Here is a 27,748-nt window from a genome sequence, read left to right as displayed (position 1 = left end):
AAAAGTCAATTGGTCAAGGAGATACTTCAGTATTATTATGCGGCTTTCTGAAAAACCCACCAACTAATGATGAGATAGAAAACATACTGAAATAAAGCAGCGTAAGAAAGTGGTCCCAAACCGACGGCCTGCGGAAAATATGTGGTCTCCAAAACGATTTTCTGCGGCCCGTGAACTCATTTTATTTATGTGTTTATTGCAAATACGGTGGTGCAAAAATATCAAGATTTTAGTTATCTGGTGTCCGAGTTTACATTATTTTTATAGCCATTAAAAATGAACATGAATGCCGCACCATAAAAATCTATAAATGGAGATAATTAGTTTATGATATGGCAAGAATTTCATTCAGAGATTTTTGAAGATACAGATTTTATTAACTTTCATTTTGTCGAAAAATCAAATACTGTTAGTTACGAAGCTTTGCATTAAGAATAATCGCTTTGTTTGAAGACTATATATGTGAACAGTTTTTTTCCATAGTTAAAATTAGTAAGAAAAGAATTCTATTGACTAATAAGCATCTACGATCCGTGATGAAATAATTTCTAGTAATTTCTCTCTAAGAGTACAAACTTTATCAAAATCGAAATACCATCAAATGTAAGAAATAAAGAAATTTATAATTAAATATTTGCATACAAACATATGTATTTTTATTTATGTGTCACGATAAAATCTGATAGATAAGAGAAATAAGAGAAAGAGATAAGGTTATCATTATTTATTTGCTCTCAACTTTTGTTCCACCTGTAAAGTTTTCTTTGAAAACCTCCTGAGTCTTAATTTGTTTATTTTTAGTTTAATTAAACATGTCAGAATTATTTGAACGTCAGTTTGAAAATTTTAATCTTTAGCTAGCAGTATATTTGAATTACAATATGTGACCAATAAAAATGTCTTGTAAGTAGCAGGCTTCAAATAAAAAAATAAATATGAATTTGAAATTTTTTGCGATATTATTATTGTTTACGTAAGTTTTGATAAATTATTAAGTAAATTAAATTTGAAATATTTCCTTACTTTGTTAATATGAAAGTTTTAATTTATTCTTTTCTTACATTTTACGAGTATTTTATCAATTTCTTATTTAGGAATTTGTTTTTATTTTGGTTTATATGCTGTTTTTATCTTTTCATATTTTGTTTCTGCTTAGATGGTGGACCATACACGTTGTTTGTGTCAAATTCCTGTGTTTTTGCCAAGATGGATCCGGATCAATACCGCCGGCTCATTTCTAATCGAAAACTTGCTAGAGGTAATTGTAATCAAAGCTTATTGTGTTTTCAAAGCTTTACTGTGTTCAGTTCAAAATCGTCCATTCTAGACTATGCCATGGTTTTTCAGATTGATTATTTATGTTAATTAGTTAATAATCATGTTACTATTTTAAATACAAATAAACAAGCCGAAACGTCATAACCTTATAAATATTGCTTGTTTATTGAACTGACATCCATTTAAAGACATCCAGTATTAAAAAAATATTAATAAATAAATAAAAGGGCTGTAAATATTAATTACTCAAAGTGCGTGTGTATAAGATTTAATTTAAATAACACTAATAAAGTTTAATCTTTGTCGGTACCAAAAATTGTAATCAAACTTTAGATAAGCTGAGAGCAAATTATCGCTAAGTACAAACTAACAACTAGGATTTGAAAAGGATGTAAAAGACTTTATTAAAATTAAAGAAGATACCTGGTGCTTACAACTCAGCCAGCACTTATGGCGAGATGATTTAAATAATTGTAAGTTCAGATAAGCTAGTAGTCAAAGACTATACAATTCAATTTAACTCGAAATTAGCTCACAACCTAATCGGCATAGAGATATTCAACTATCGGCGTTTATGATGCAAGACCAAAGACTACAAATCGTATCTGATCTAGCAGCAACTTAGTAACGTAGCCTCGAGAGTCAGAACACACTCTATCTTACAATTTAAAAACCTCTTTAAATACACGGGAGCTAATTTGCAATCTGGCGTAGAAACGGAAGGAAGAAGTGACAGTCAAGATCCAAAACATATGGTTATATTAACATAATAGAACGTTACACAATTTATTTTAATATTAGTTCTTTCCTGAACTTTCGATAACTTCTACCAGCCGTAACTAAAATGCAAATCAAGTTAATTTTAAACAGCAAGCTATCTGCAGTTTAAGAAAGTGATGTGGCAATCAGCCAGTCTAGCTTTTCAGTCTCAGATGCTTACATAGCAGTCCTGTATATCTCATGAGTCAATTTTTCTATCTCTTATCACTTATATTTAGAATCTCCATTTCAGTTAGCTATTCTCTAACTCTTAGTGCCTTTAAAATTTATACATTAAAAACATTTCGTAATCTAACTCATTCCATTTATTAATGAAATATGTACATGCTCCCTATGAAACTGGAGAAGAGTTCAGTAGCTAATTCTACCAGTTCTGCGACTAGCATCGTTAGCTGCTAATTAGTGCTCAACGAGACCATTGGACATCTTTACATTTTTCGTTTTACTTTTCAAGCTTAAAATTTGGTGGTCTGTTATCAGATAACTGTAATGTCACTAATTAGCCAAAGGAGCGGTAGCCCAGAAGGACTATTAGACTTTTGTAGCGTCTCACTATAAACGGCTTTTTAAATTGTTGCTACCAAATATTATCGGCCTGTAATGTATTAAAAAAATTAAATAATGAAGAATCTGCAAGAATGTATGTATGCTTCTCGCACTGTAAAAAATGACGGTACCTAGAGCCATCCAATTTTGAATAACGTAATCCTGCACCCGAACATGGGCACCTGGAAACCCGAATTTTGAGGTTCGGATTTGTTTTATTATCTTTTTCGTATTTTGTAAAACTTTAAGGAATTCGTGATTAAGAAACTCAAAGATTTCAAGGCAAGCAATGGCAACATTTTACGAAAAAAAAAAAAAAAGAAAAGGAAAGAAAGAAAAACATGTTTATCTCCAGCGCGTGAAATATCTATCTGAAATTCTAAATGCATGCTGTTTTTAAATATTTTGTTCGTGATATTGTTGTTGAACTGAATTTTATGTCGTTTAAGTGCGAAGAACATGATATTTAATAAATAAAGGTAGCACACAAAACGTCAAAAAGAGTCCCTTTGAGCGTAATATAAAATCGGAATGCTTTCGGATTCCCCCCCCAATCCTTCATTTGCCTATTTAGTTCTGCTTTTGAAAGTTTTACCTAATGCAAAAACAAGGAGCAAATAAAACGAATCTTGTCGCCCAACGCCTCTATAAGACGATCAGTTTTGAAAGTGGCTTAGAAAGTAAATAAACATGGACATTAAGTGTCATTTCTCTAAGACGACCGCCCCACAGATGATCAAAATCATCTGGAACAAAGAATGGTCTTGTAGGTTATTACTGTTATTTTTCACTAACCAGTTATTTTATGTTTTGGATCTTTTATGTTACTTCTCCTTTCCGTTTCCCTACCAGAATATGAATTAAATAGATAGTATCTAAAGGAAGGTTTCGGCAGTTTAATTTAGAGTGTGTTCCGCCTGTCGAGCACCACGTTACTAGATTGCTGCTAGATAGTCTTCGGCCTTGCATTGTAATTGCCAGTATTTGAACATCCACTCTAGTTAGGTTTGGGAGCCAACTTCGCCTTAATCTGAACTGTGTGGTCTTTTATTACTGGCTTATTTTAAATTACAACTTACTGTTACTTTAAGTTGTATCGCCTCAAGTGGTTGGCTGAATTGTCAGCACGAGGAGTGCATTTTATGTTCAAGTTCTGATTTGATAGAAAGGTTTGTTTCAAAAACCTTTTAGTACTCTGCCTTTAACTTAGCAATAATTCGCTGTCAGTTTCTCTAAGTCTGGTTACAGTTTATGATAGCGAACAGACCTAAACTAGTAGAGACATTACGTTATTTCGAAGCAGGAGATGTGAAAAATGAGCAGTGCCTTCGCCGTGACTCGAGCCACTGACCTCTCGAATACGCGTCTATGGTGCTGACTATTACACCACGAAGGCGGGAAAAATACCTTATAGACGTTATAATAATCTGCTTGGCTAGTTGTAAAGATCGTGACTTGTAAAGATCATGACTTATAAAGATCGTGACTTAAAGAGAACGTAAAATATAAACAATAGGACAAGAACTTGCATTTTACGGTGTGGCAACAAGAAGAGGATTCGGAAGATTTTTATATATTTTTGTTTAGAGAGTTTAATGTTTTAGTATTTTAATAGTTGAAAGAGTTTTAACTGTAGTAGTTAAGAGTTTAAAATTTTGATAGTTAAGAGCTGCAGCATTTATTTTTTTGGTTCTGTTTTAAAATTCAAATAAAGGTATTTTGTTCATTCTGAAAATTTAGCTTTGTTCTTCCTACAAGGTTCAATATCCATTATATTGAAAGAAGGAAAGGATTTTTACTGGCGCAGTCGGTAGGATCGGGGTTTCCCCGCATATAATTACGAACCAAAATAACTCAGGTCAGAGTTCAATTTATCTTGTAAACGTAAAATAATTAATTAAAATTGTGAAAAGTTAATTATTATTTCCGTCATGGAATCTTAGTTTATTTACTTGTCAAAGTAATGAATACGCCAGTGTTCAAATGTAATTTCGTTTGACTCGCCAGAGTAGGTCAACAACACATTAAGTATTATTGATTTTCGTGCCGAATAAAATTAAATTCATTGTGAATTATATTTAAATAGAAAAAGAAAAGAGAAAAAAAAATTTTTTTTTTTATAAAACTAAGAGTCTATTGGCTGAATAAAATCGAGACATGGCTTTTATGGGACATGGGAAAAAAGAGGATTTGCTGGCTTTAGCTGCTGAATTAGAAATTCAAGTAGATCCAAGTATGAAAATCGTGGCGATAAAAAATGAATTAATTCAAAGTGATACATATGATGAAGCATTTGCTAAAGAAGTGTTTTTAACGATTATTGAAGAGAGGAAAAGAAAAGAAGAGGAACAGCGAAGAAAGGAGAAAGAAGAAATTGAGGAACAGCGAAGAAAGGAGAAAAAAGAGATTGAGGAACAGCGAAGGAAAGATGAGCTTGAGGAAAGGCGAAGGAAAGAAGAGCTTGAGGAACAGCGAAGGAAAGAAGAGATTGAGGAACAACGAAGGAAAGAAGAATTAGAAGCACAGCAGAAAAGAGAGCAAATGGAGTTTGAATTGAGGAAACTCGAAATTGAATCTCGTGTTCGATTAACACAAACTCCACCAACAAATGAAAATGGACATCATAATTTTGATTTAATTAAGCTTATTCCCAAATTCAATTTAAGACACGATGATATTGTGATTTATTTATCATTATTTGAAAGACAAGCTAAAAGGACAAAGATTGATCCTAAAGATTGGGTTTCATGTTTATTGACTTTAATGCCATCTGAAATCATTCAATTAATTGGTAGGGAATCTGAAGAAAATTTTGAAGATTATGAGTACATTAAGGCCATTTTATTGAAGAAATTTAAATTAAATCCTGAAAGCTTTAGTAAAAAAATTGTGATGCACCAAAAGAGCGCTGAAAAATCATAGAGAGATTTTTGCTACGAAATTACAAGTTATTTTGAAGAATGGATCAATGGTCTTGAAATCACAAATTTTCCCGCGTTAAAAGACTTGATTATTACTTACCAAATTAAGAAAAGAGTACCCTATGAAGTAAGAGACCATCTTCTTGACGACTGGGCGAAGTTCGTTTCTCCAACCAAATTAGCTGATAAACTTGACGAATATGACAGTGTTCGTAATATCTCAAAATGGACTGGTGGTAATCCATCAGCAGACAGAACTAATAAAAAATGGCAACCTCATTCTCCACTTCCAGAAAGAGCTTTCAGAAATAAATCGCTGCCCGCTGAAAACACGCCAAGAGTGTACCCATCCCGTAAGAGTGACGAAGCACAAAAGCCTAGTTTCAAACTAACTTGCTATAATTGTGGAAAAGAAGGTCATACATCTAAGTTATGTACCAAAAATCGGATCCCAAGAAGTGCTTCTGCAACAGCACAAAACAACTTAATACAAACACAAGCACCCCTTGCAGAAAAAGAAAAACCAGAAGTGCTAACTGCCAAGATCTCTATACCTGTCTCAAAATCAGTGGACGTGTCTAGAAACATAGATGAATTAAAACTTGTCAAAGTTAAATGTGGAAATATTATTCTAAATGGAATCGCAGATACGGGAGCACAAATTTCAGTTGTCCGTGAGAAATTGGTTGACAACATACCTTGCGAAGGAGAAAGTAAAATAGAGATATCTTCTGCTTTTGGGGAAAACGAAATTACTCCACTAAAGATTTTCCAGATGGAAATTGACGATGATTTTCACGGTAGAGTGTCCATTACGTGTGCTGTTTCAAAAAAGCTAGTTACCGACTTGCTATTGAGTTCTTCAGCTTATGAAACACTCTGTGGAAATATCGAACTGCGGAACAGTGATCGTCATTCGGATGCATCCCCCTTAGAGTACAAAGAGACAGATGATAAACCCTCACCAGTTGAAGACAATACTACAAATTTGGCTGTTGTTAATCAGCTTTCCCAAGAAAACATAGAGTCTCGGAAAACAACGAATAGAGTAAGACTAGAATTCAAGACACATCAAGAACAAGATGAAACTCTGAAAAAATGCTTTGAATGGGCAAATAAAAATCAAAATTCATATACTTTCGATGATGGCATATTAATTCATTCCGAATATATCTGTGGTGAAAACATTAAGCAAGTTGTGTTACCTTTAGAAAAAAGAAGGGAAGTCCTAAGAATGGCACATGAAATCCCTCTTGCCGGCCACCTCGGTGAGAAAAAAACAATTCAACGAATCAAGTACTCATTCTTTTGGCCTACTATTAAGCAAGATGTTAAAAAAATTCTGTGAAAGTTGTAAAGAACTGCCCTTTACAGAAATAGAGAAAACAGAAATGATAGAAGATAAAATTGTTGAACAGGAAGCACAGAAGGAAGAAATTATAACTGAAGAAACTAAGAGGGTAGAAACAGAAGATGAACTCAAAGAGGAAAAGTTAATTGACAGCAAAATAACAGATGTAGAAATTATTCCACCTGAAAGTAAAAACGAATTTATGGGTGAGACTGAAATCCCAGTTGAAAAAGAAACTGTCAATGAAAGTGAAACTCAAGTGAAGCCAATAACCAAAACAGAAAATACAGATGATGCTGAAACTGCAGATGAAAAAGAAATAATTGCAGATGACAATAAAACTCAAGTAAATCTTGATTATGAGAACATAGAAGAGAAAGAATATATTGCTGAAATTGGAAACGAGAAGGAAAAAGTAGATGATAAAAAGAATGACTTAATAATCCATAAGGAAAGTGTGAAAGCTGACTTAGTAACTGAAAATGAAAATGTAAATCACACAGAAGCTGCAGATCTTGAAACTGAAAATAAACTTGCAGATAACAGTGAACTATTACAATTTACTGAAAAAGAAATTCTGGATGATAACAGAAACAAAAAGTACAATAAGGACAGCATAGATACTGTTGAACTGGGAGATGAAAAAGAAAGTGTGGATTATACAACAAAAGTTGAAACTGAAAAGAAAAATGTCATCCACAATGAAACTGAAAACCAGAGAAACCTTTCAAGTTCAAGGGTGAAAACATGGAAGATTGAACAGAAAGTTATTCGGAAGAAAGCGAAGAACTGGAAGACGAGAAAGAAACGGAAGGAATTGCTGAATTAATGGAAGAGCCCGAGTCCGAGGTAAACGATCTACATCATGTTGATGAAGAATTATTAGAAAAAGCAGAAGAAAAAATTGCTGAGATTTTTTTTAGTTTATAGGACTTTCACCAAGCACAGAAATCCCATATTTGAAGAAATTGATAAAGATGAAACAATTGATGAATGGTATGAGCTACTCAACAAAGCCATTGGAAAGATAGAAGAGAAGAAAGATGATAAGGAACAACAGCTACTAGGATTGCCTACCATAGGTGAGAATGATAATGAAGATAAGCCATTTACAAAAGAAATGCCCATAGCGTTTTTCAGCAAGAAACTAACGCCCTGTCAACAACGATGGTCGAACGAGAAGCAGTTTGTGTCATCGAAGCCTTGAAAAAATTTGACACATGGATTTTCGGTGCCAAAGTGCAGATTGTGCCTGATCACAATCCCCTCACCTACTTGACCCAAAGCGCCCCTCATGGTGCTAAGCTGTCTCGTTGGGCCTTAGCGTTACAACGGTATAACATGACTGTGACATACCGCAAAGGAAGTTCACATGGGAATGCTGATGCTTTGTCAAGGTTAGCTGTTAACTCTTTCTCTCTCAATGAACTCTGAGCAACATTGTCTCTACGGTGACGAATGTGCTTCTTGTGGGGGGACTTGTAAAGATCGTGACTTGTAAAGATCATGACTTATAAAGATCGTGACTTAAAGAGAACGTGAAATATAAATAATAGGACAAGAACTTGCATTTTACGGTGTGGCAACAAGAAGAGGATTCGGAAGATTTTTATATATTTTTGTTTAGAGAGTGTGATGCTTCTTTGGCGATAATAAGCAACTCCAATGATGGAACACAGCAATAACTTTTATTTAACACTAAAAAAAATGGCGACATACAAACAAGAAGAGAAAACATACTCTAACATTTAAAAATAAATTACATTCTTCGTGCGAGAGTCGCACGTGGCACTCGAGTCTGGTTTCGAATATTGCCATTCACAAATAACTTAATGTTCATCTATTTAAATTATTTAAACTACAAGATTTTAATACTATTTAAAGCTGTTACAACCTCTCCCCCAACGGAGAGACTTTTTCCGAAGGGAAAAGTTCTGTAAAATTTGACAGTTTAATAAGCTCGGCTTGCTCATTTGCTTAAAGAGCAAAGGTTATTTCTCTTATAAATTTCTAAATTTCAGGCCAAAAAATTTTAAGTTTTAAACAATACTTTTACACTACATTTAAAAAGAAAGAAATGGAGAACGTTCAAATACATTAGTTGAGCATACATTAAACAATAAAATTAATTCTAAACGTGGTTACATACACTAAGAGTTACATTACTTAATTCTACTCAGAACATCTACGTTCTTGTGCAAAGATCCTTTGCGATGAATGACCTTAAAATTATAAGGTTGTAATGAGAGTGCCCAGCGCATCAATCTAGAGTTACATTTGGCGTTGGATTGTAGCCAGACCAAAGGATTATGATCAGTTTGAATCAAGAATTCTTGCTGACCATCCAGATAAAAATGCAGTTTCTTGATAGCGTAGATGATAGCAGCGCACTCCTTTTCAGTAGTACAATAATTCTTTTCAAACTTAGTAAATTTTTTGCTTATATACAAGATAGGATGTTCACGTTGTTCATCATCTAATTGGCATAGTACTATACCCATGCCATTGTCTGAGGCATCGGTTTGTATAATAAACCTTTTATCAAAATCGGGAGCATACAGAATTGGTTTCTTGCATAGCAACTCTTTTAAATTTTTAAAAGCTCTGTCACATATTTCAGACCATTGTATATTTCCTTTTTTTGTTACCCCCTTCAAAGCGTCCGTGAGGGGTGAAGCAATTTCCGAAAATCTCGGTATGTACTGGCGATAATACCCTACCAGTCCTAAGAAAGCACGTACTTCTGTTTTGGTTTTAGGTGTAGGATACTCCTTTACAGCCAGGATCTTTACTTCATCCGGGGTTCGTTGTCCTTGTCCCACAACATGGCCTAGGTATCTCACTTGATCTTGTGCAAATTTACATTTTGATGGTTTTAGTCGTAAATTTGCTTTCTGTATTCTCTCTAGAACAGAAGTTAAGTTTTTAAGGTGCTCTTCCCAGTTTTTTGAGTAAATGGCAATGTCATCCAGGTATGGTACAGCGAAACCTTCGCATGCAGCCAGGACTTTAGTCATAACTTTGCTAAAAAAATATGGGGCATTTTTTAATCCAAAGGGTAAACGTAGAGGCCTGAAACTTCCAAAACTAGTTACAAATGTTGCATATCTTTGGGCTCTTTCTGTTAACGGAATTTGCCAGTAGCCTCTAGATAAATCTAATAGGGTAATATATTTTGCTTTTGCTACAGTTTCGATACGTTCTTCAATATTAGGCAAAGGATAGTATTCAGTTTTAGTAACAGCATTGAGTTTACGATAATCAATACAAGGCCGAGGATCCTTTGATGAAGATTCTATCAAAATCATGGGAGATGTATAGTCCGATTCTCCCGGCTCTATAATTTTAAGATCGAGCATTTTCTGTATTTCCTTTTTGAGAATTTCAGTCTGTCGGGGTGACAGTCTGTATGGCTTTATTTGTATTGGTTCGTTATTTAATAGCTCAATATCGTGACAAACTAAGTTTGTTAGTCCAGGATTATTTGAAAAACAACCAGAATATTTCCATAAAATCTTTCGTAAATCTTCTATTTGCTCGGATTTCAACCTTTTCTCGAGTTCATTCTCCTCTATGATGTCCGAGAAATTTAATATACTTGGATTGGAAGGTAAACGAGGAATGTCCATTTCTAAGTCTCCTTCCACTTCAGTTATCATATTAATCATTTCTGGTCTTTTGTAATATGGTTTAAGCATTTTAATGTGATATACTTGATTTGGCTCATTTTGTTCCTCGAAACTTACAATATAATTGGTTTCTGAAATTTTCTGCTCTATTTTTCCAGGTCCTTTCCACTGTACTTCTAGTTTATTTTGACGATTCGTTGATAAAACAAGAACTAAATCTCCTCTAGCAAATTCTCTTTTCACTGCGTTTCGATCATACCATGTTTTCCTCCGTTGTTGAGCTTCTTTCATGTTTTCCACGGCAAGTTCCTGGCATTTCTTCATTCGATTAATAAGTTTGAAAACGTAACTGACAACATTATTACTTTCTTCAATCGGTTCTAGCCACTGCTCATAAAGTAAAGTGACTGGCGTTCGTAGGTTTTTGCCATGAACTAATTCTGCTGGTGTAAAACCAGTGCTTTCGTGTGTGACTGTTCTGAGAGCAAAAAGAACTGATGGTAGATAATTCTCCCAATCCGAAGTCGCTCCTATACATACGACTCTTAACACCCTTTTTAGCGTTCTATGGAATCGCTCAACGGGATTACTCTGCGGATGATACACAGAGCTTCTTACATGTTTAATGCCGAAACGCTCCAAAAATTCCTCTGTCAAAGCACTGACGAAAGAGGTCCCCTGATCTGTTTGGAACACTTTTGGGAAACCCATACGACTGAAAATCTGTAAGAAAGCATCAATCACAGATGGCGAAGAAATGTCTGTCACCGCTACAGCATCTGGATATTTGGACGACATACACAGAGCTGTAATAATATATTTTTTCCAGTCTTTGAAATAGGTAGCGGACCAACGGCATCGACATTTATTTTAGTGAATATTTCGGAAATTACTGGTACTAATGTCATTGGAGCCTTCTTTTTGTCATTTCCTTTTCCAGCGCGCTGACAAGCATCACAGGTTCTTACAAAATCTTCAGTTTCTTTGTAACACCTCGTCCAGTAAAAATATCTAGCAAGTCTGTCTTTGGTCTTTTTGACACCCAAATGACCAGAAGTTCCTTCGTGGCACATCTTTATAATTGACGGCTTGAGTTTTTCAGGTATAACGACAAGCTGTCTTTCAAAGCCCATTTTATCCGTCGTTTTTTTAACTAAAAGTTCTTTTCCTGTCAGACTATAGTTCTCATTTTTGCATGTACCTTCTTTAACTTCTTGGATGATTTTAGACAGTTCCTTATCAGCAAGCTGAAGTTGTGCAATTTCTTCTGAGTCAATTTTTACCAGTTTCATGAGAGCTTCATCTTCCGTATTTAGTTCCGGTAAATTATCTTCTTCTTCAAAAACATATCTGGATGCTTTATTTTCTTCCTTCATCGGTTCCAAGAGCTTCTCTTCAGCTATTTCTCTTTTCCTTTGAGCTCTAGTAGAGACAGCATTAACCTGGTGAGGACAACTATCAGGCTCCTTTCTTTGTTTATTCAACAGTGCAAAAGTTCGATTGCCTAATAAATACCTTCCTTTGTCGAGTTCATTTCTAATAATGGCAGCCTTAGTTATTACTCGCCCAAGATCGCAATTTAGTTCGATCTCAGCCAATGGTAAACAGGTTGGATTCAAGTCTAATGGCTGTTGCACCCACACATTTTCACCTGTCAGCATTTCCGGCGTGATGTATTTGCGACAAACTATATCAATACTAGCACCTGAATCCCTTAATATAGGAATTTTATGACCATTTACGTAACCCATACTAGTATAAGGTAATAGAAATTTATCCTCTGGTTTTGCACTAATTCTGTTAAGATTAGCAGGAGATTCAGTACTATTCTTAAGTTTTGGACATTGGGGCCTTAAATGTTGATAGGACCCACACTGATAGCATTGTGGCGTCTTTCGTTTTTCATATTTATCATCTGGACGTGGACTTCTAGGTCTATGAAACAAGCTTTGCGTATTAAATCCTGATGACATTTTGTTTTCAGTTTTATTTTTATTATCTGAACTCAATTTACCTTGAGTTAGTGCATTGTATCTTTCTTTCTGCCTATCCACTACAGGCTTTTTTTTAAAGTTTCCGCAAACGTTTTCATAGGCATCAAGTTTTTCAGCTAATTTTTTAGATGAAATCATCTCTACCCACTCATCAAGAAAATGATCTCGAATTTCAGGAGGAACTCGACGCTTAAGTTGGTCAATCACCATCAAATCTAGCAACTGATCAAAAGTCTTAACTCCTAGACCAGTCACCCATTCCTTGCAATAATTTTCTATTTCATAATTGAAATCCACCCATGTGGATTCGGTACTCTTTTGATGTTTCATAAGTTTCTGCCTAAACTTTTCCGGGCTTAGTTTAAACCGTCTTAACAATAAATTCTTTACGTGTTCATAGTCTTTAGCTTTATCGGATGGTTCTCTAGCTATTAACTGGGTTACTTCGTAAGGAAGTAGTCCTAGTAAATGAGATACAAATTCTTCTTTATCAATTTTAGCCCATTCTGCTTGCCTTTCAAACAATAGCAAATATAGACTGATATCTCCTTTCTTGTCATCGAATTTCTGCATAAGGTGACGCAGCTCCGTTTTCGGCCGGATCTGTCCGGTATTTTGAGACTTTGTCTCTGCTTCAAGTCTTAATCTCTCTAATTCATACTGTTCTTTCCTTCTCCGCTCTTCCGCTTCTTCCTGTCTCCTACGTTCTTCTCTTTCCCTTTCCTCCCTCTCTTTCCGTTCTTCTCTTTCCCTTTCCTCCCTCTCTTTCCGTTCTTCTCTTTCCTCCCTCTCTTTCCGTTCTTCCCTTTCCTCCCTCACTTTCCGTTCTTCTATTATTGTGTCTAAGACTCCTTTGACGAATACTTCATCATAATCTCTACTTTCAACAATTTTCTGTTTTAAATCGACTATTTTCAAATCTGCAGTCACATGAACTCCCAGTTCAGCCGCGAGATTTTGCAAATCTTCCTTACGAGTTCTTCCTAAGTAAGACATTGTTTCTATGTTTAAAATTAACGAACACTGTTTTCTTTATATTTCCTCAAAATAGCTCAATTCAATTACTTTAATTAATTAATGCAGTCAGGAATCACGAAATTAAATGCACTTTGTTAAGTACGTATACCTCAAAAATGAAATATTTAAATTATATGAAGTTCATTCTCTCTACCACATTAATTGTGATTAAAATAAGAATAATAACATAGAGCAATATATATATATATCTACCGTCTGCACAACTAAAATGAATATTAAATATAATATCAAATACGGTAATAAAATAAGACAATTTAATATTAACAGGAAATAATAATCTGGTATCGCTAATATTGCGTTCAGTGATGAACTAATAAAATAAAGCAATTCTATATGAACAGGAAGTAATAATCTGGTATCACTAATATTATGTTCAGTGATGAACTAATAAAATAAAAATACGCACGATTATTCGATCTTGGTCGGTGCCTCCAAAATAATTATGACTGTGATGCTTCTTTGGCGATAATAAGCAACTCCAATGATGGAACACAGCAATAATTTTTATTTAACACTAAAAAAAATGGCGACATACAAACAAGAAGAGAAAACATATTCTAACATTTAAAAATAAATTACATTCTTCGTGCGAGAGTCGCACGTGGCACTCGAGTCTGGTTTCGAATATTGCCATTCACAAATAACTTAATGTTCATCTATTTAAACTACAAGATTTTAATACTATTTAAAGCTGTTACAAGAGTTTAATGTTTCAGTATTTTAATAGTTGAAAGAGTTTTAACTGTAGTAGTTAAGAGTTTAAAATTTTGATAGTTAAGAGCTGCAGCATTTATTTTTTTGGTTCTGTTTTAAAATTCAAATAAAGGTATTTTGTTCATTCTGAAAATTTAGCTTTGTTCTTCCTACAAGGTTCAATATCCATTATATTGAAAGAAGGAAAGGATTTTTACTCTAGTTCTCTGTAATTTTCGTATCCAACGCTTATTTCAACCATGCTTAGATCGTGTAGTTATTAGTGCAGTGTAATCATTTAGATGCCTTTCGACTTAACTCTTTGAAGACCATAACGACCCAGACGGCCTTTCATTCAAACGACCACAACCGCCCGAAACGGCTAAAATTCCCATGTTGTTTTCTTTCCTTCATTAAGGTATGCAGTAGCAGGTGCAGTTTCTCCAAATGCATTGTATCAGTTTATTGCAGACAGCTTGTCCTAAAAAGATTTATTTGTGGTTGCTTATCTTAATTTGTTAGGAAGTAGACAGGATGACATTTGAAATCTTCACTTGTGCGTTAATGGATGGGGAGGGGTGGAAGTTGCTGTGACTCTCGGAAACCTTTTCGGGCGGTTCGGTATTTTATTCATACAGGTTAGCGAAAACTTCGGTTTTCAAAGAGTTAAATGAAATGCAATGTTTAGAAAGTTCATCGTTATGTGAGCCTTACGTAGGCTGATAATAGAAAGTAAAATGCATAAATATATTAAACGGCTATTCAGTTATGGTCAAGGAAATTTTTAAATTATCGTTAAATTAGGATTATTGCTAAGCCGTGGATTAGCTTGAATTTGCAACTGCAGTCGTAACGTACATTATAAATGCTAAAATATTTGTTTTCATTTTGTTTTAAGAGATTAAGGGTGTGAGATCTAGTATATTTTGCAAGTATAAAATGATATCTAGATCTACTTAAAGTTTTTACCTAGTGAATTCTCCCGATGTCGCGAAGATGAACACAACAGAGAAAGGGTGTAAAAGACCCTTTTATTTATCGCAAATTATTTAACAGAAGGCAGGGATTTACGTGCTTGTTCAAAATACGGACCACATGCGGTGAGAACTTAAAAGTGATTTAACAATAAATTTAAAAAGTTAAGATATTGTGCTAGACTACACAATTCAAATTAATCTAACTGGCTGCCTCAGAAACCTGCACCGGCGATATGCTAACTAGATGGCCAGAATGCGTAGCCGCTACTAAGATTAACAGTCTGGAGAACAAAATAGCAAATGTGCGCATTCACTAACGAAATCACGCCCTTTTAGTTTCAACCAGTTATGTCAATGTTAGAAGGTCCCTTCAAGTTTTCTTTCGTGAAGTTTTCTTTCGTGAGCGGACATTTGAAAACATAATGATCCAAGTGACCTAACTCTCCAAGTGTTGGTATTTGCAGGGTCCTTCTTGCAGAAGTAATCCGGGAATGGGCTATTAGCCCGACAAATATTACCTTAAGAATATTTGTGTACTTCTGGTTTTGTTGTCCATATTTGGAAAGAATTCGCGTGTGCGATGGTCCGTTGTCACTTGTAGTGGCATTTCTTATGGTGAACTTGGTTGACGACCGCTTGGATGGTTGAAGACCGTTGTCTGAAACCGCATTGATTACTGCTAATAAATCTTTCATTGTTGAAGCGAAATCATAGAAGTCCAATAACGCCTCTTTCCAATACCTTCCCTAGCTCTGGGAGTTCTAAAGAACTCTCGTTCTCCTACGCCATTTACATCCTGGCGAGGAAATGCGAGGGAAAATGAGAGAAATCAGGAAAGGATTACAAATTAAAATAATTGTTAGTAAAACTAAACAGGACTCTTTAAAGGTCGTAAATACAGTAAAATTTGATTGAATTACTGTCACGAAACTATGAAAATACCTTTAAATTGGAGTTACGACTAAACCGAGGAGTCGTTCGAATTCAAGTATAAACATGTTATGGATAAAATAAAATACTGAAACGTTTGTTCATATTTTAGTTTAATTGATTAAAGTCATGCATTGATCGTCACGGAACTACTGAAACTATGTAGAGATCGAAATTAACGCTAAAAGAGGAAATCGCGTAAATTTCAGTTTTAAACATGTATATATAAGATAATATGTCAATCAAATTATAACTCAAATTATCTGTACCCCCATAATTATTCTTCATTTTAATTTGTGTATCTCCCCTTTCTGTTCTAATATTAGCAATTGTTTACAGTAACTGCGTCTTTTCAAAATTAATCCACATCATGTCATTTTATGTAACTCGTAGCAATGCGGATATCCTTTATCCAATCACAAATCAAGCATTCACCAGAGAACAAACTCTGCCGAATGCCTCTGGCTTCTGCTGAATATGTAAATATTCCCGCGTTCTGCTGAATGCCTCTGGCTTCTTACTTTGCCTTGCGTTGCTAACACGTTGGGGCTAATTGCTATCTATCGTCCGTTGTCTGAAAATGTAAGTTTCTAAAAATTGCTGGGTGCATATTGGACCCAAGATGATGTGTGGAGGAGAATATGTGTATCAATAATTAGTTGTCCAGCAAATAAATCAAGTATTGTCTTCGGCCACGTCTGTCGTAAGTGTCATCTTTGTATCTATGCAGAAAAGCTTTCTCCAAGTTGTTATAACGCTACCATCTCCAATCCATTTCAACTATCCAATCACCAAGATACCACATTTATATAACAGGTTTATTATAAAGTGCTAAAAGATTTATTTGCATCAATTCTAATAATACAACTGTTTTATGTTCTCAGAACACATGTACAGAAAAAATCTGATGTGTACACCACATGACTTCCTTGTACGGAATATTAAATTATATGCATTTTTTCTTGCATTTCATTTAACTTATTAGATTGAATTAAACCTACTTTCGCCGACAGCGCATAAACCACAATATAATAAATGCATTCTTTAAAATTCACTTTGTTTACCATAGCGACACTCTGACGCTAGGTTTACTTAACAGTATTATATTTCGTTCATATTATAACTCAGAATGCACAAAATTTATATCATTTAAAGAATTATCTAATCGTTGACACATGTTCTATTCAAATACTATAACAAAGCTAGAACGATGTATAAAAGAAATTAAGCAAACAAAACGAAAAAGAATCAGTTTTTCACAGACGATTGAGTATTTCTCATTCAATTAATTCAGTTCTCACTTCGCGACAAGGCAAAAATACATAAAAACTCAAAATATCTGTATTAAAATTTACGAAGTAAATCTTAAATACTTATTTCCTCGAAAAAATTCCAGAAAGGATTAAGCATGATTTAATTCGCAATAATAAATGAAGGCGTTATTTTTGTGTTGCGAAGCTTAGTGTCTCTAGATCGGCAACAAATCTACAATTCTGCTGTCTCAAATTTAAACAAATATGTCCGCCATGTTATTTAAAACTTAACCGCACTTAAACAGCTTTTAAATTGTTGATAATTGTACAAATATTGCTTCCAGAATTACGAAAGGCATAAAAACTTTAACCGGAAGATAAAAACAACATAATTCAATCATTTTTAAAGCAAAAAATGTACAATTTACAAACATATAAGAGTAAATAAATTGAGATCACTGAGCCGGGTAACAGAGTGGATATATTTATAAATATATTTATACACGTTTGGCGCGGCCGATTGAAACCAAAATACGATGTGCACATCTACATGTTATAGTAGTCTTATATACAAAATTTCAACGTTCTGAGGCTACTCGTTTTTGAGTTATGCGAGATACGTACGTACGCACGCACGTACGTACGTACGTACGCGTACATACGTTCGTACAGACGCCACGAAAAATTCTCTTCAGAATTCATTTTAAAGCAGTTTTTTAGTTTTTTTGGAGGAAAAGAGTCCTTTATTCTGTCCTTACGTATAGATATTACGCAAAAACATCGTTAAATTGCATTCGAAAGCGCGCCATTACAATACTTCCTTTTTACTTCGTACAAGGAAGTAAAAATATATTACTTTTTTGGAAATTCTTTAATGCAGGATATGTTTTCGTTTTTTTCATACGTTTCGAGTCTAATCAGTGAACATAATTGGGTACTTTTCCATTTTGCCGACGCAGGCGATAAAGCCACCAAAAAATGGTATAACCGATGCCAAACGTAATATCCTCGCTGGTAAGTTTATGCCTCATTTTCAAAACAAGTCGCAGCTATTTTTTATCAGATTGATTGTTTTTTCAATACTGGCATACAACTATATAGAATTTTGGGGTAAAGTGCAGAATCGTCCACTTATTTGATTGGCGTTTGTTTGGCGCTTTTTACAAGAGTAACAAGAATTGGATTTTTGTCAATTTTCTTTGACTTTTTAAGTGAAAATAGCTCAATGTGTACATGGATAAAGTCAAGGTAGTGCGCAATGCCATTTTCGTGCAATTCTGGGATTTTTTTTTAAGTGAAAATAGGTCAAAGTGTACATGGATACCGAGTATGTGCAATTCTTAAAAGCGTGCCAAGCTTTGGGGGATTCTGCAATTTTCCCGAATTTTTACCAATGGTATAACAACAGGTAGTTCAATTTTCTGCCTTAAGGCCATTCGCGGTAATTAAATCAATTAGGATTCAATCACACCGCTCACCCGAAGGCGAAAATATAGAAAAGGCAAAGTCAAGGGTTAAATTCATCAATTCCAATGAGAATGCACAATCGAAGTAAAGCACTGCGGTTTTACATAATTTCTGATTAAGCTATTCGTACGAACTGAAATAATTCTTGCATTTAAACTTGTATTCCATATTAAGATTTAACTTGAAATTAATATAGATAATTACTGAAAGAATTAGATTTTTGTAGCGTAGTTTACGTGAAATAAGATCATTTGGGGTCACGCGAGTATAAACCGGCGAATCAGGATGTTGTACCATGAAAGCACAGTTAATTCTTAAATTAATGTCTTTTTACAAATTTATTGTCTTTTTACAAAATTTTAAACGATATTAAAATGTTTATGCCTTCAAAATAAAAAATTCTTAGAACTAACATTTGTTCACTTTTTTATGTGTATATATGACTGTGTGTTGTCGCCAATAAAGTCTGCTTGGCGAGATTTGCGAGAAAAGTACCCATAATTGTTAAATTAATTTTGTTTTTAAATCGAGTGTTATCAAAACATTTATCTCCATAGCTGTTCTTCCGAATCTCTATGACACTGCAATGTTTCACGAGAGGGGCGAATTCGGTGTTCTCAGATATTGTTATAAGAATTCAATTATTTTAAGCGTAGAAATTGCATTTATTAAATTTTATTTCTTTTCCCTAGAATTTGTGAAACGGTATGTGGTGAGAGGTTGCCTTTACAGCAATGGACTGCAAGATGGCCAGGTATTGGAGACGCTAGCTGAAACAACGCTTAAAGTACAAGTAAATCCAGGTGGGTGCTAAATGTTTCTATTTAAATTTTGAGACAAGTCGCTTTTAATTAAAGATAGAATGCACTGTTAGCATGTATGCTTAAAATGTAATCCTTAAAATCCATACATACATTTAATTTAACTGAAAAGTATTTTTATTTGCTTTAATGTAGATTTTAATTCAACTGTACCAGAAAAATTTTATTTTTAATTGTACTTGTTATGATTACTTAACGCTTAATACGATAGACTTCAAAATATCAGCAAAATTTCCAATCTGATATAAAGATATGAAGATTTATATGCTTTATTTACTAAAACCATAGCGAATATTTTAATTTTTGAAAACTTCCTCCACGGATACCAAATTTTTCGAATATAACCTGTAAAACTAAAAATCTCTGTTGAAATCAATTCTTTAATGTTTTATTTTTGTATAATTCTCAGTAAACACAGTGTATAATTTTAAGCAAAATTAATGCATACAGGTTATTCGTAAAAATTCGTAACGAATAGCGTAGTTGATTTCAAATTTTATTATATTGAAACAGAAACAGTCTCACCAATATTGTTTTACATATTTCACAATTGTTCAATATGTCGATCTTTGCTGATACTTCAAATATCCATGCGAGAGTGCGTTTCGCTTCACATGAATGCCAGCATCTGGCAATAGACCAGACGTCGGTTATACGATTGTGATGATCATCAAGACTAACAAGAGCTTGCAGCAAAAGCAAGTAGCTTTAATAAATTCTCACAAGAAAAAGTCCTATAAGATTAAATCCGACCACCAGGGATGAGCCATCGTATTAGTAAGTGATCTCTTCGTTCTTTGCGTCGTATCCACCTTTGAATAGGTATTTTCTCAAATGCTTTCTAGCTTTACTGAAAATTTTGATAAAGACGTTCGCATAAATAGTGTCAATAATCTCAACCTCGGACAATTATCTTCTTGAACTAGGTAATCATATGTCTCCTCATTCAAATGTGGCATCAGCCATCGTGTTCAACTAAATTCTCCCATTGATAAATACAGGGTGATCAGCGAATAAGCCCTGATTTCAAAATTAAATATCTCTACAACAAAGATCGATAGAATTATGCGGTAAACTGTACGTTTATTAGCAAAACTGTAAAAATGGTGTACAAAAGTTTAGAAACATTAGTTGCGAAAGTCATTAACAGATGGCGCTCTGCGCTTAAAATTCTTTCCCTGAAAGGAATCTAAAAAAAAAAAAAATAAATAAATAAAGTGAAGCGGGATTGTTTCAATAGGCAGTGTCTTTCAATGCGTCCCACAGAAAGAAGTCACAAGGACCAGATCGGGAGAATATGGAGGCCAAGCAATTCCTGTGTCAGTAAATTGCCGATAATTTAACGCAATTACTCTATTCCCAAAGTATTCATAAAGAAAGCGAAAAACTTTATCTGTTCGATGTGGTCGAGCCTCATCTTGCATAAACTAATCGATACCTGGTCGATTCTCCAACGCTAGTTGAGTGCTGACAAACTGTTCCAAAGTCGTAACGTAACGTTCAGTAGTTATCGTTTCTCGTACGGAAAAGGGTCCGATAATTCCTTTGGCGCATACCGCAGCCCATGCAGTAACTTTAGGCGAATGCAGTGCTTTCTCTTCACACAAATGATGATTTTCGGAACACCAAAATCTCTAGATTTGTTTATTAACAATTTCATTCAAATGAAAATGTGCCTCATCTGTGAACCAGATGCAGCTCACATCAAATCTGTCATTCTCGATCATTGTTAGAATCTGATTCGCAAAGTCAACCCTTTGTTGCACACCTTTCATGGTGACTTAGATTTTGTATGGAAACATCCGTAGGCTATTTCTGATGCAATCCGTCGGATGCTTTTTCTAGGATTTTAATGAACAATTCCATAATATTTGGCTGCATTTTCAGGAGTGACTACAGTTTGCCTAGGCCCAGCATTTCCCTTTCGATCATCAGCTACGCTGCCAGTCCGTTCGAATTTCGCGAAGAGCATGCGAATGGTTTTCGCATCGGGTCCAACTGGAACATTGAATCGGTTTTGGAAACTGCGACGTGTTGCCGTAGGACTGTGTTCTAATCGGTGAAATTCCAGAATAATAATAATAATAATAATAATAATAATAATAATAATAATAATAAACACGTTGTTGAATGGAATACATTATTTCACTTTCTACGCTAGCCTCGTTTCACTAGCCAACAGTCGACACTTTCAATGTGTCTCAAGAAATTTCAGTAAACTATGGACATTTAAAATTTACTCCTTAATATGGAGTAGTAAATGCAAGACCCTGTCGATTTGTTTTTCTGTTCCTTTCATTTAAAATAAGTGACTAAATGGTCATAATACCTTCGAAATTGGCCCCTATAGCCCACGGGAAAAGGTTAAAGGCTATTGATAGGTCATTGCGATTACAGCGCCATCTGTTGACGATTTTCGTAACTAAATTTTCTAAACTCTTGTACACCATTTTTACAGTTTTGCTAATAAACGCACAGTTTACCGCATAATTCTATCGATCTTTGTTGTAGAGATATTTAATTTTAAAATCAGGGCTTATTCGCTGATCACCCTGTAAATGTCTGCCATATCAGCAGAGGCGGACACATTGAGTATTTGTAAAATATGTATAAAAGTTGTCTGTGTTTCAATAAAATAACATTTGACAGCGGTTGTGTAGTGCATTTATTGTGATTTTTTTTATTTCTTTAAGAGAAGCATTTGTAATTAACCATTTCAGCATATGTTTTATTTTATATATACTTGTTAACAGTTAGTATAATTCTTTTTTTTCCAGATTGCATTCTTATATCGGGTGTGAAACTCCTATACGGAGACATGAGTGCCACAAATGGAGTTCTGCATGTTGTCGCTGAACTTTTACCTCCATGAACTGCTAGTTTGCACAGTTTCCATTGATGGTTTTCTGGTTCGAAGATATGGATCAGCTTATTCGCACATTTCGTTAAGACCATTTAATTTAAATAAAACATCAACATTTCTTTCTTGTGTTGTTTTATTTCTGTAACGAAACATCGAAAAAGGCTATTTAACATGTAGAGACATTCTAATTTTTCAAAATCCACAGCGCTCTCGCCGGTATTCGAACTGCGAACCTCCTGAATACGTGTAGAGCGTGTTTCTAGTTACACCACGGAGGCGTGCGGAAAAAGGGCAGAAGATACCTTATAAACTCTACATACTTACATTTTTAAAAAGCAAATAAATGCCCCTTACAATAAGATAAATCCACTTTTGGAAGTAGTAATAATATACCTTTGTTGACTTCTGTAGTATGCTGATATGAACCCTACGCAGAGTCGATCCTGTACCTAGAACAACTCTGTGTAAGAGACAAATATGCATTAATTCTCACTCGTTAGTATATTATTATTAAAATTCAATTTTTATGCTTTCATTACTATACTCGTAAATAAAATCGGTGGTATGCCGATGTTATTTCTCTTTTAGTATCAGTTCGACACCATGTCGATACATTCCAAACTACACTGGTAAGCAAAACTTAAGCAACAGGTGTTCTTTTTGACATAAATCCACGAGATATCATCTGAGAGACATGAAATTCAGAAATAAGAGGCAGCATTTTGTAATTAAACGATGACGAAAGCATAATTGCGCAAAAATTCATACAATGCATACAGTATGGAATTAAACAAAAACAGGCTTTATTGAACTCCTAGTATCGTTACACATGATTGTATATATTAAAAAAAAATTAAAAATAGCCTACGGATGAACAAGCAGATGTTCCTTAGTATGGGATATGCACTTCCCTTACTGCAATGGTAGCTCCTCACCGTCTTCCCATACTCAGCGCCAGATTGTCCAACATATCTTGAGGTGAGAGTGCCCATTCCTCAATCATCATCTGTTTCAGTTGTTGGGTGTTCGCCGGAGGATGTAATCGTGCTTCAAGGTGTCTCCCCAAAGCATCCCACACATGTTCTATGGAATTTAAATCAGGGGAATACGCTGGCCATTCCATTCGAGTGATATGTTCCCTTTACAGTAGCTTCTGAACAGCAGGAGTCAGGTGTGGCCGTGCATTGTCATTCATAAAAATGAAGTCTAGTCCAACTGCACCTCGGAACAGACGCACATAGGGAAGAATCACCTCCTGACAATAACGATCTCCGTTTACAGAACTTCTGTCGAAAACGTGGAGCTCTGTCCGCCCGTTCAGCATAATGCCTCCCCAGACGAGATCTCCAGGACACCGTAATGGTCTCTTTCTGTGATGTTACTGAGATAAACCTCTCTCCAAATAAGTTCGCATTGAGAATCACTTGGGGTACTAAAACGACTCTCATCCGCAAGGAGGACACGACTCCATTGATGAGATGTTTAGTTTTTGCGCTTCTTGCACCACACTAAGCGGTGGCGCTGATGGCCAACTTTCAAAGGGATGCAGCGTTCAGGACGGCGGGAGAATAGGCCATCTTTGTGAAGGTGTCTGGACACAGTAAACCACGACAATTGTCGCCGGTTGCTGTACACAGTTGCTGAGCTGTGGAGCTTGCTGAGTGGTTTTGAGCTCTTTTCGCCTGTACAACGATATATCAGTTATCTGTTGCAGTTGTTGTCCTGGAGCGGCCACCATCAACCTTTCTAATATCTGTACCTATGGTTTGGAAGTTTTTCCAAGCCCGCGAAACGACACTTTTGTTGACTTCGAAATCTTCAGCCACACTGGTCCCACTACGCCCCTCCTCCAGCTTTCCGATCATTCTTCCACTAGTGAAGTCATCCAGATGATTTCTTCTAGCCATATTTCACGAAAGATTTCACTTGTACTTACAGCGAATGTCTTTAATTGCGTCTCCGTCCTTCCTTTTATGGTAGTCTCGAGTGGAGAGCATGCGTCTTGCGTACGATCACGTAGCCGTGTTTTTCCTGACATTTGCATGTGCATGACCTTTCTACTGAATTGCGTGTTCATTGAAATGATAGCAAGAACCTCTTTTCTGCAACTGCATGGTTATCTGATTAAAATTTGCATTGTTGCTTACGTTTTGAATACCAGTGTGTATAAATCTGACACTATGGCAGGTTTTTCTGGCTCATCTTCGAATCTATGATTATATTTGAAAATTCACTTTTTCTTATCTTTTGTTAGTCATTTCTCGTCTTATACCTGTGACCACACAATGCGCTTGCTTGTATCCACGTGATATCATTCCAAGAATCTCACACGATATCGTTCTAAGAATAGTCAATAGCTATTTAGGAATCTAAGATGGTGAGAATCTCAAAATTGAAAATTTTCATGAATATTTTTCGAAAAATTCCAGAGATGTTTCATACAAATAAAACGGGAGGACATTACAAATTCTGCTGCTGCTTAAATATAATTACAATTGTATTAGTTATTGCAATCGTTAACGGTTTTTACGTTCTTACGGTTCACGCTCTACTTCTCGCCTCTTTATAAACTTTTTATGAAAATTTGGAAATTCTCTAGTATTTATACCCTACGTAATTACGTAGGATACATATAATATTATGTGCGTATCAATACCCTACATAATTACGTAGGGTATTAATTACGTATAAAATTATTTTAGGGCAAAGACTTTCAAGAGTCAATAGAATGCTAAGTGTTATTATTGCACTTACAAAATCATGCTGTAAATGTAAAAGGCGAAGAAAAAGTTAAACAAACTGAAATTGATTTACACTTTTCCATCAATAATCATTACTGGCTTATTTCACACTTTCAGGAAGGATGGAAAGCATTTTGATTACATTTTTTAACAGCTTATACTGTACAGTAAAAATCTGTATTTCCGTATAAAAGATGTCAAATAGTTGTCTCTAATTTTAAATGCAAGAGGGTACTTTTAAACAGGGAGCCTTTTAAAACCCCTTGAAATCACAGGGTTCAAACATCTACTTCAAAAATTTATCTAATTTTAAATTTTTTTTTTACTATTATTATGACAAATGATCTAGGATTCATTCTTTCTAACATTAATTGTATTTTTGTGAAAGAAGATGGTTTCTGCGTCTGTATTTTTATGTATAATTTAAATGTATAATGGTAAAATCAATTTAACCTGCGGTCTCTTCCCGACAGATGGCACCGCTTGTACCACTTTCCGAGAAAAGACAGGCGAAATTTCTGCATAAATGCTTTATTTTGTCGAAAATTCGCTGAAGGAACAAAGCATTGAATTCTTTCTCAAAGCGATAACTACGAAATTTCCACCACAAGAAAAACAAAAGCCCATTTGTAACTAACTGTCTTTTGGAATTGTTGTTCATCAGCTGCATCGAATGCTGATGCTCACTTGTCTGACCTATAGAGTGACTTTCGTGAATTTAGAGTTGGCCAGTTGGACGAGCCTATAGTCGGCCCAAGTCCACGAAATTCATCGTGGCGAGAATACAAGACTGCGGCTGTCGTTGGTAAGAGGCATGAGCACCTATGCAGAGTTGATCCGGTGACATTATGACTTTGCTCAGTTCCGCTCTCAAATTTAGAGAGCACCACTCCATAAAGAGCACCTCGGCGCGTCGGGTACAAGGGTCTCCTACCCCTCTTCCCCAACCTCTCGAGAGGACTTCCGGATAGTCGCATATTTAGAGTGTCCCATGTTGCACGCACGCACATTATACATTTACAAACATCCATATCTACTCCAGGACTCTAACCGGGCCTTTCGGCAAGGCAGTCAGCAACACTAACCAGTCGGGCGGCGTTTTTTGGAATAAATATAATTGAAGCTTAGACTATGTATGCAATGATATGTATTGTTACGAATTTCGTATTTAAAAAGCTAATGTTAGTTATGCTTCAGTTGCATTTATGCCTCAGTTATAAGTTTGATTTCCTGTCCAGGGATTGTACTGCCCGGGGCGTGAAGTCCTTGGGAAGGGGGAAGTTACGAATTTCGTATTTAAAAAGCTAATGTTAGTTCAATTATAAATTAAATGGTTTTATTTCTCGCGCAGTGCAGCGCGTGACGAATATTAAAAGAAAGCTAAGCCGGAAAATTGAAAATGCAAGAGCGCGTGCATTAAATAAATATCTCTTTTTGATTTCGAGAAAGTACTAGAAAATTCTAGCGCGTAAATTTTAAAATCTTATAAAAAGAGGAAAACATCTCAGTTCGTGGTAGTTGCTTAGTTTGTTGTTGTTTAGAAAACTGCTCTTGTTGATTGCAGCGAATTCGCGGATTAGCTTTAACTGTTTTGAATTACGTTCTATTGGACATTTGAGTAGTTAAAAGATAACTACTGTGAGATATTGTAATACTGCATGATAATTTGAGAAAATTTAAGCATTTTTGTTGTGATAATAATAAATTTTCGTTCATTTTTCATCGGACTTGTGCATTCATTTCGTAACGAACCCGTACACACGCAACAATTTCTGGTGTCAGGAGTGGGGTTTGAATGCCAATAACAAGAGCGATGGAAGAACAATTCAGGCAAATGATGACTGCATTTGCTTCTTTCCAAGAAAAGATGGAAAGAGCTGTCAACTCCGTTAAGGAAGAAATGAAATTGGGCCAGGAATCCGTTAAGGAAGAAATGAAATTGGGCCAAGATTCCGTTAAAGGAGAGATGAGATCCGTTAAAAAGGAAATGGATGCCATTCACGAAATGTTAGAAGCTGGTCAAGTAACTTTTAAAGAAGACATAAAAGCTGTACAAGAAAAGATTGAAGCAAATCAAGACGAAATGAAAACAGAAATAACCTGCGTAATAGAAAGTAAATTTGAGGCTATGGAAGACAGAATAGGAGCTTTCGAAAATAAAGTCGGGCAAATTAAAGAAAAGGTTTCTTCTATCAGAGATGAAATAGAAGATAGAATGTCGGCTGTGGAGCAACGAGTCGAAGGAAGAGTTTCAGCCTTCCAACAACAAATTGAAGAAAGAGCTTCTGCCGTCCAAGGACATATTGAACAACAAATCGAAGACAGAATTTCTGCTGTCGTCGCCAAAGAATTTGACACTTTAAAGAAATTCGTAGCGACGGCAGGTAGCACTTCGGATGGTTTAAAATTTCTACCCATGCCTGCTTGTCCCTCTCTGAAGCTATCGACATATGATGGGAAGACCTC

General features: G+C 35.2%; 1 protein-coding gene across 2 annotated transcripts in view; it reads left to right on the top strand.

Annotated features, from left to right (window-relative positions):
* The window catches only part of LOC118200923 (transforming growth factor-beta-induced protein ig-h3-like), a 117,758-nt gene extending 95,095 nt beyond the window's left edge, over window positions 1–22,663 (top strand). Inside the window, exons 17-19 of one of the 2 annotated variants that reach the window (XR_004760167.2) lie at window positions 1,157–1,258; window positions 19,550–19,660; window positions 22,456–22,493. Coding sequence is in view for 1 of the 2 variants with exons in the window: in XM_035372914.2 (XP_035228805.1) it covers window positions 1,157–1,258; window positions 19,550–19,660; window positions 22,456–22,550 (308 nt within the window). In the remaining variant the exon portion in view is untranslated. Of the gene's footprint in view, window positions 1–1,156; window positions 1,259–19,549; window positions 19,661–22,455 lie in introns of both variants that reach the window. The other variant, XM_035372914.2, reaches the window with a different exon arrangement.
* Window positions 22,664–27,748: the final 5,085 nt, after the last annotated feature.

Source organism: Stegodyphus dumicola, chromosome 8 (genome assembly GCF_044657685.1).
Source record: "Stegodyphus dumicola isolate Sdum_Otavi_A_Nest chromosome 8, ASM4465768v1".
Classification (NCBI taxonomy): Eukaryota; Metazoa; Arthropoda; class Arachnida; order Araneae; family Eresidae; genus Stegodyphus; species Stegodyphus dumicola.
This window is presented reverse-complemented; position numbering and strand designations above follow the sequence as displayed.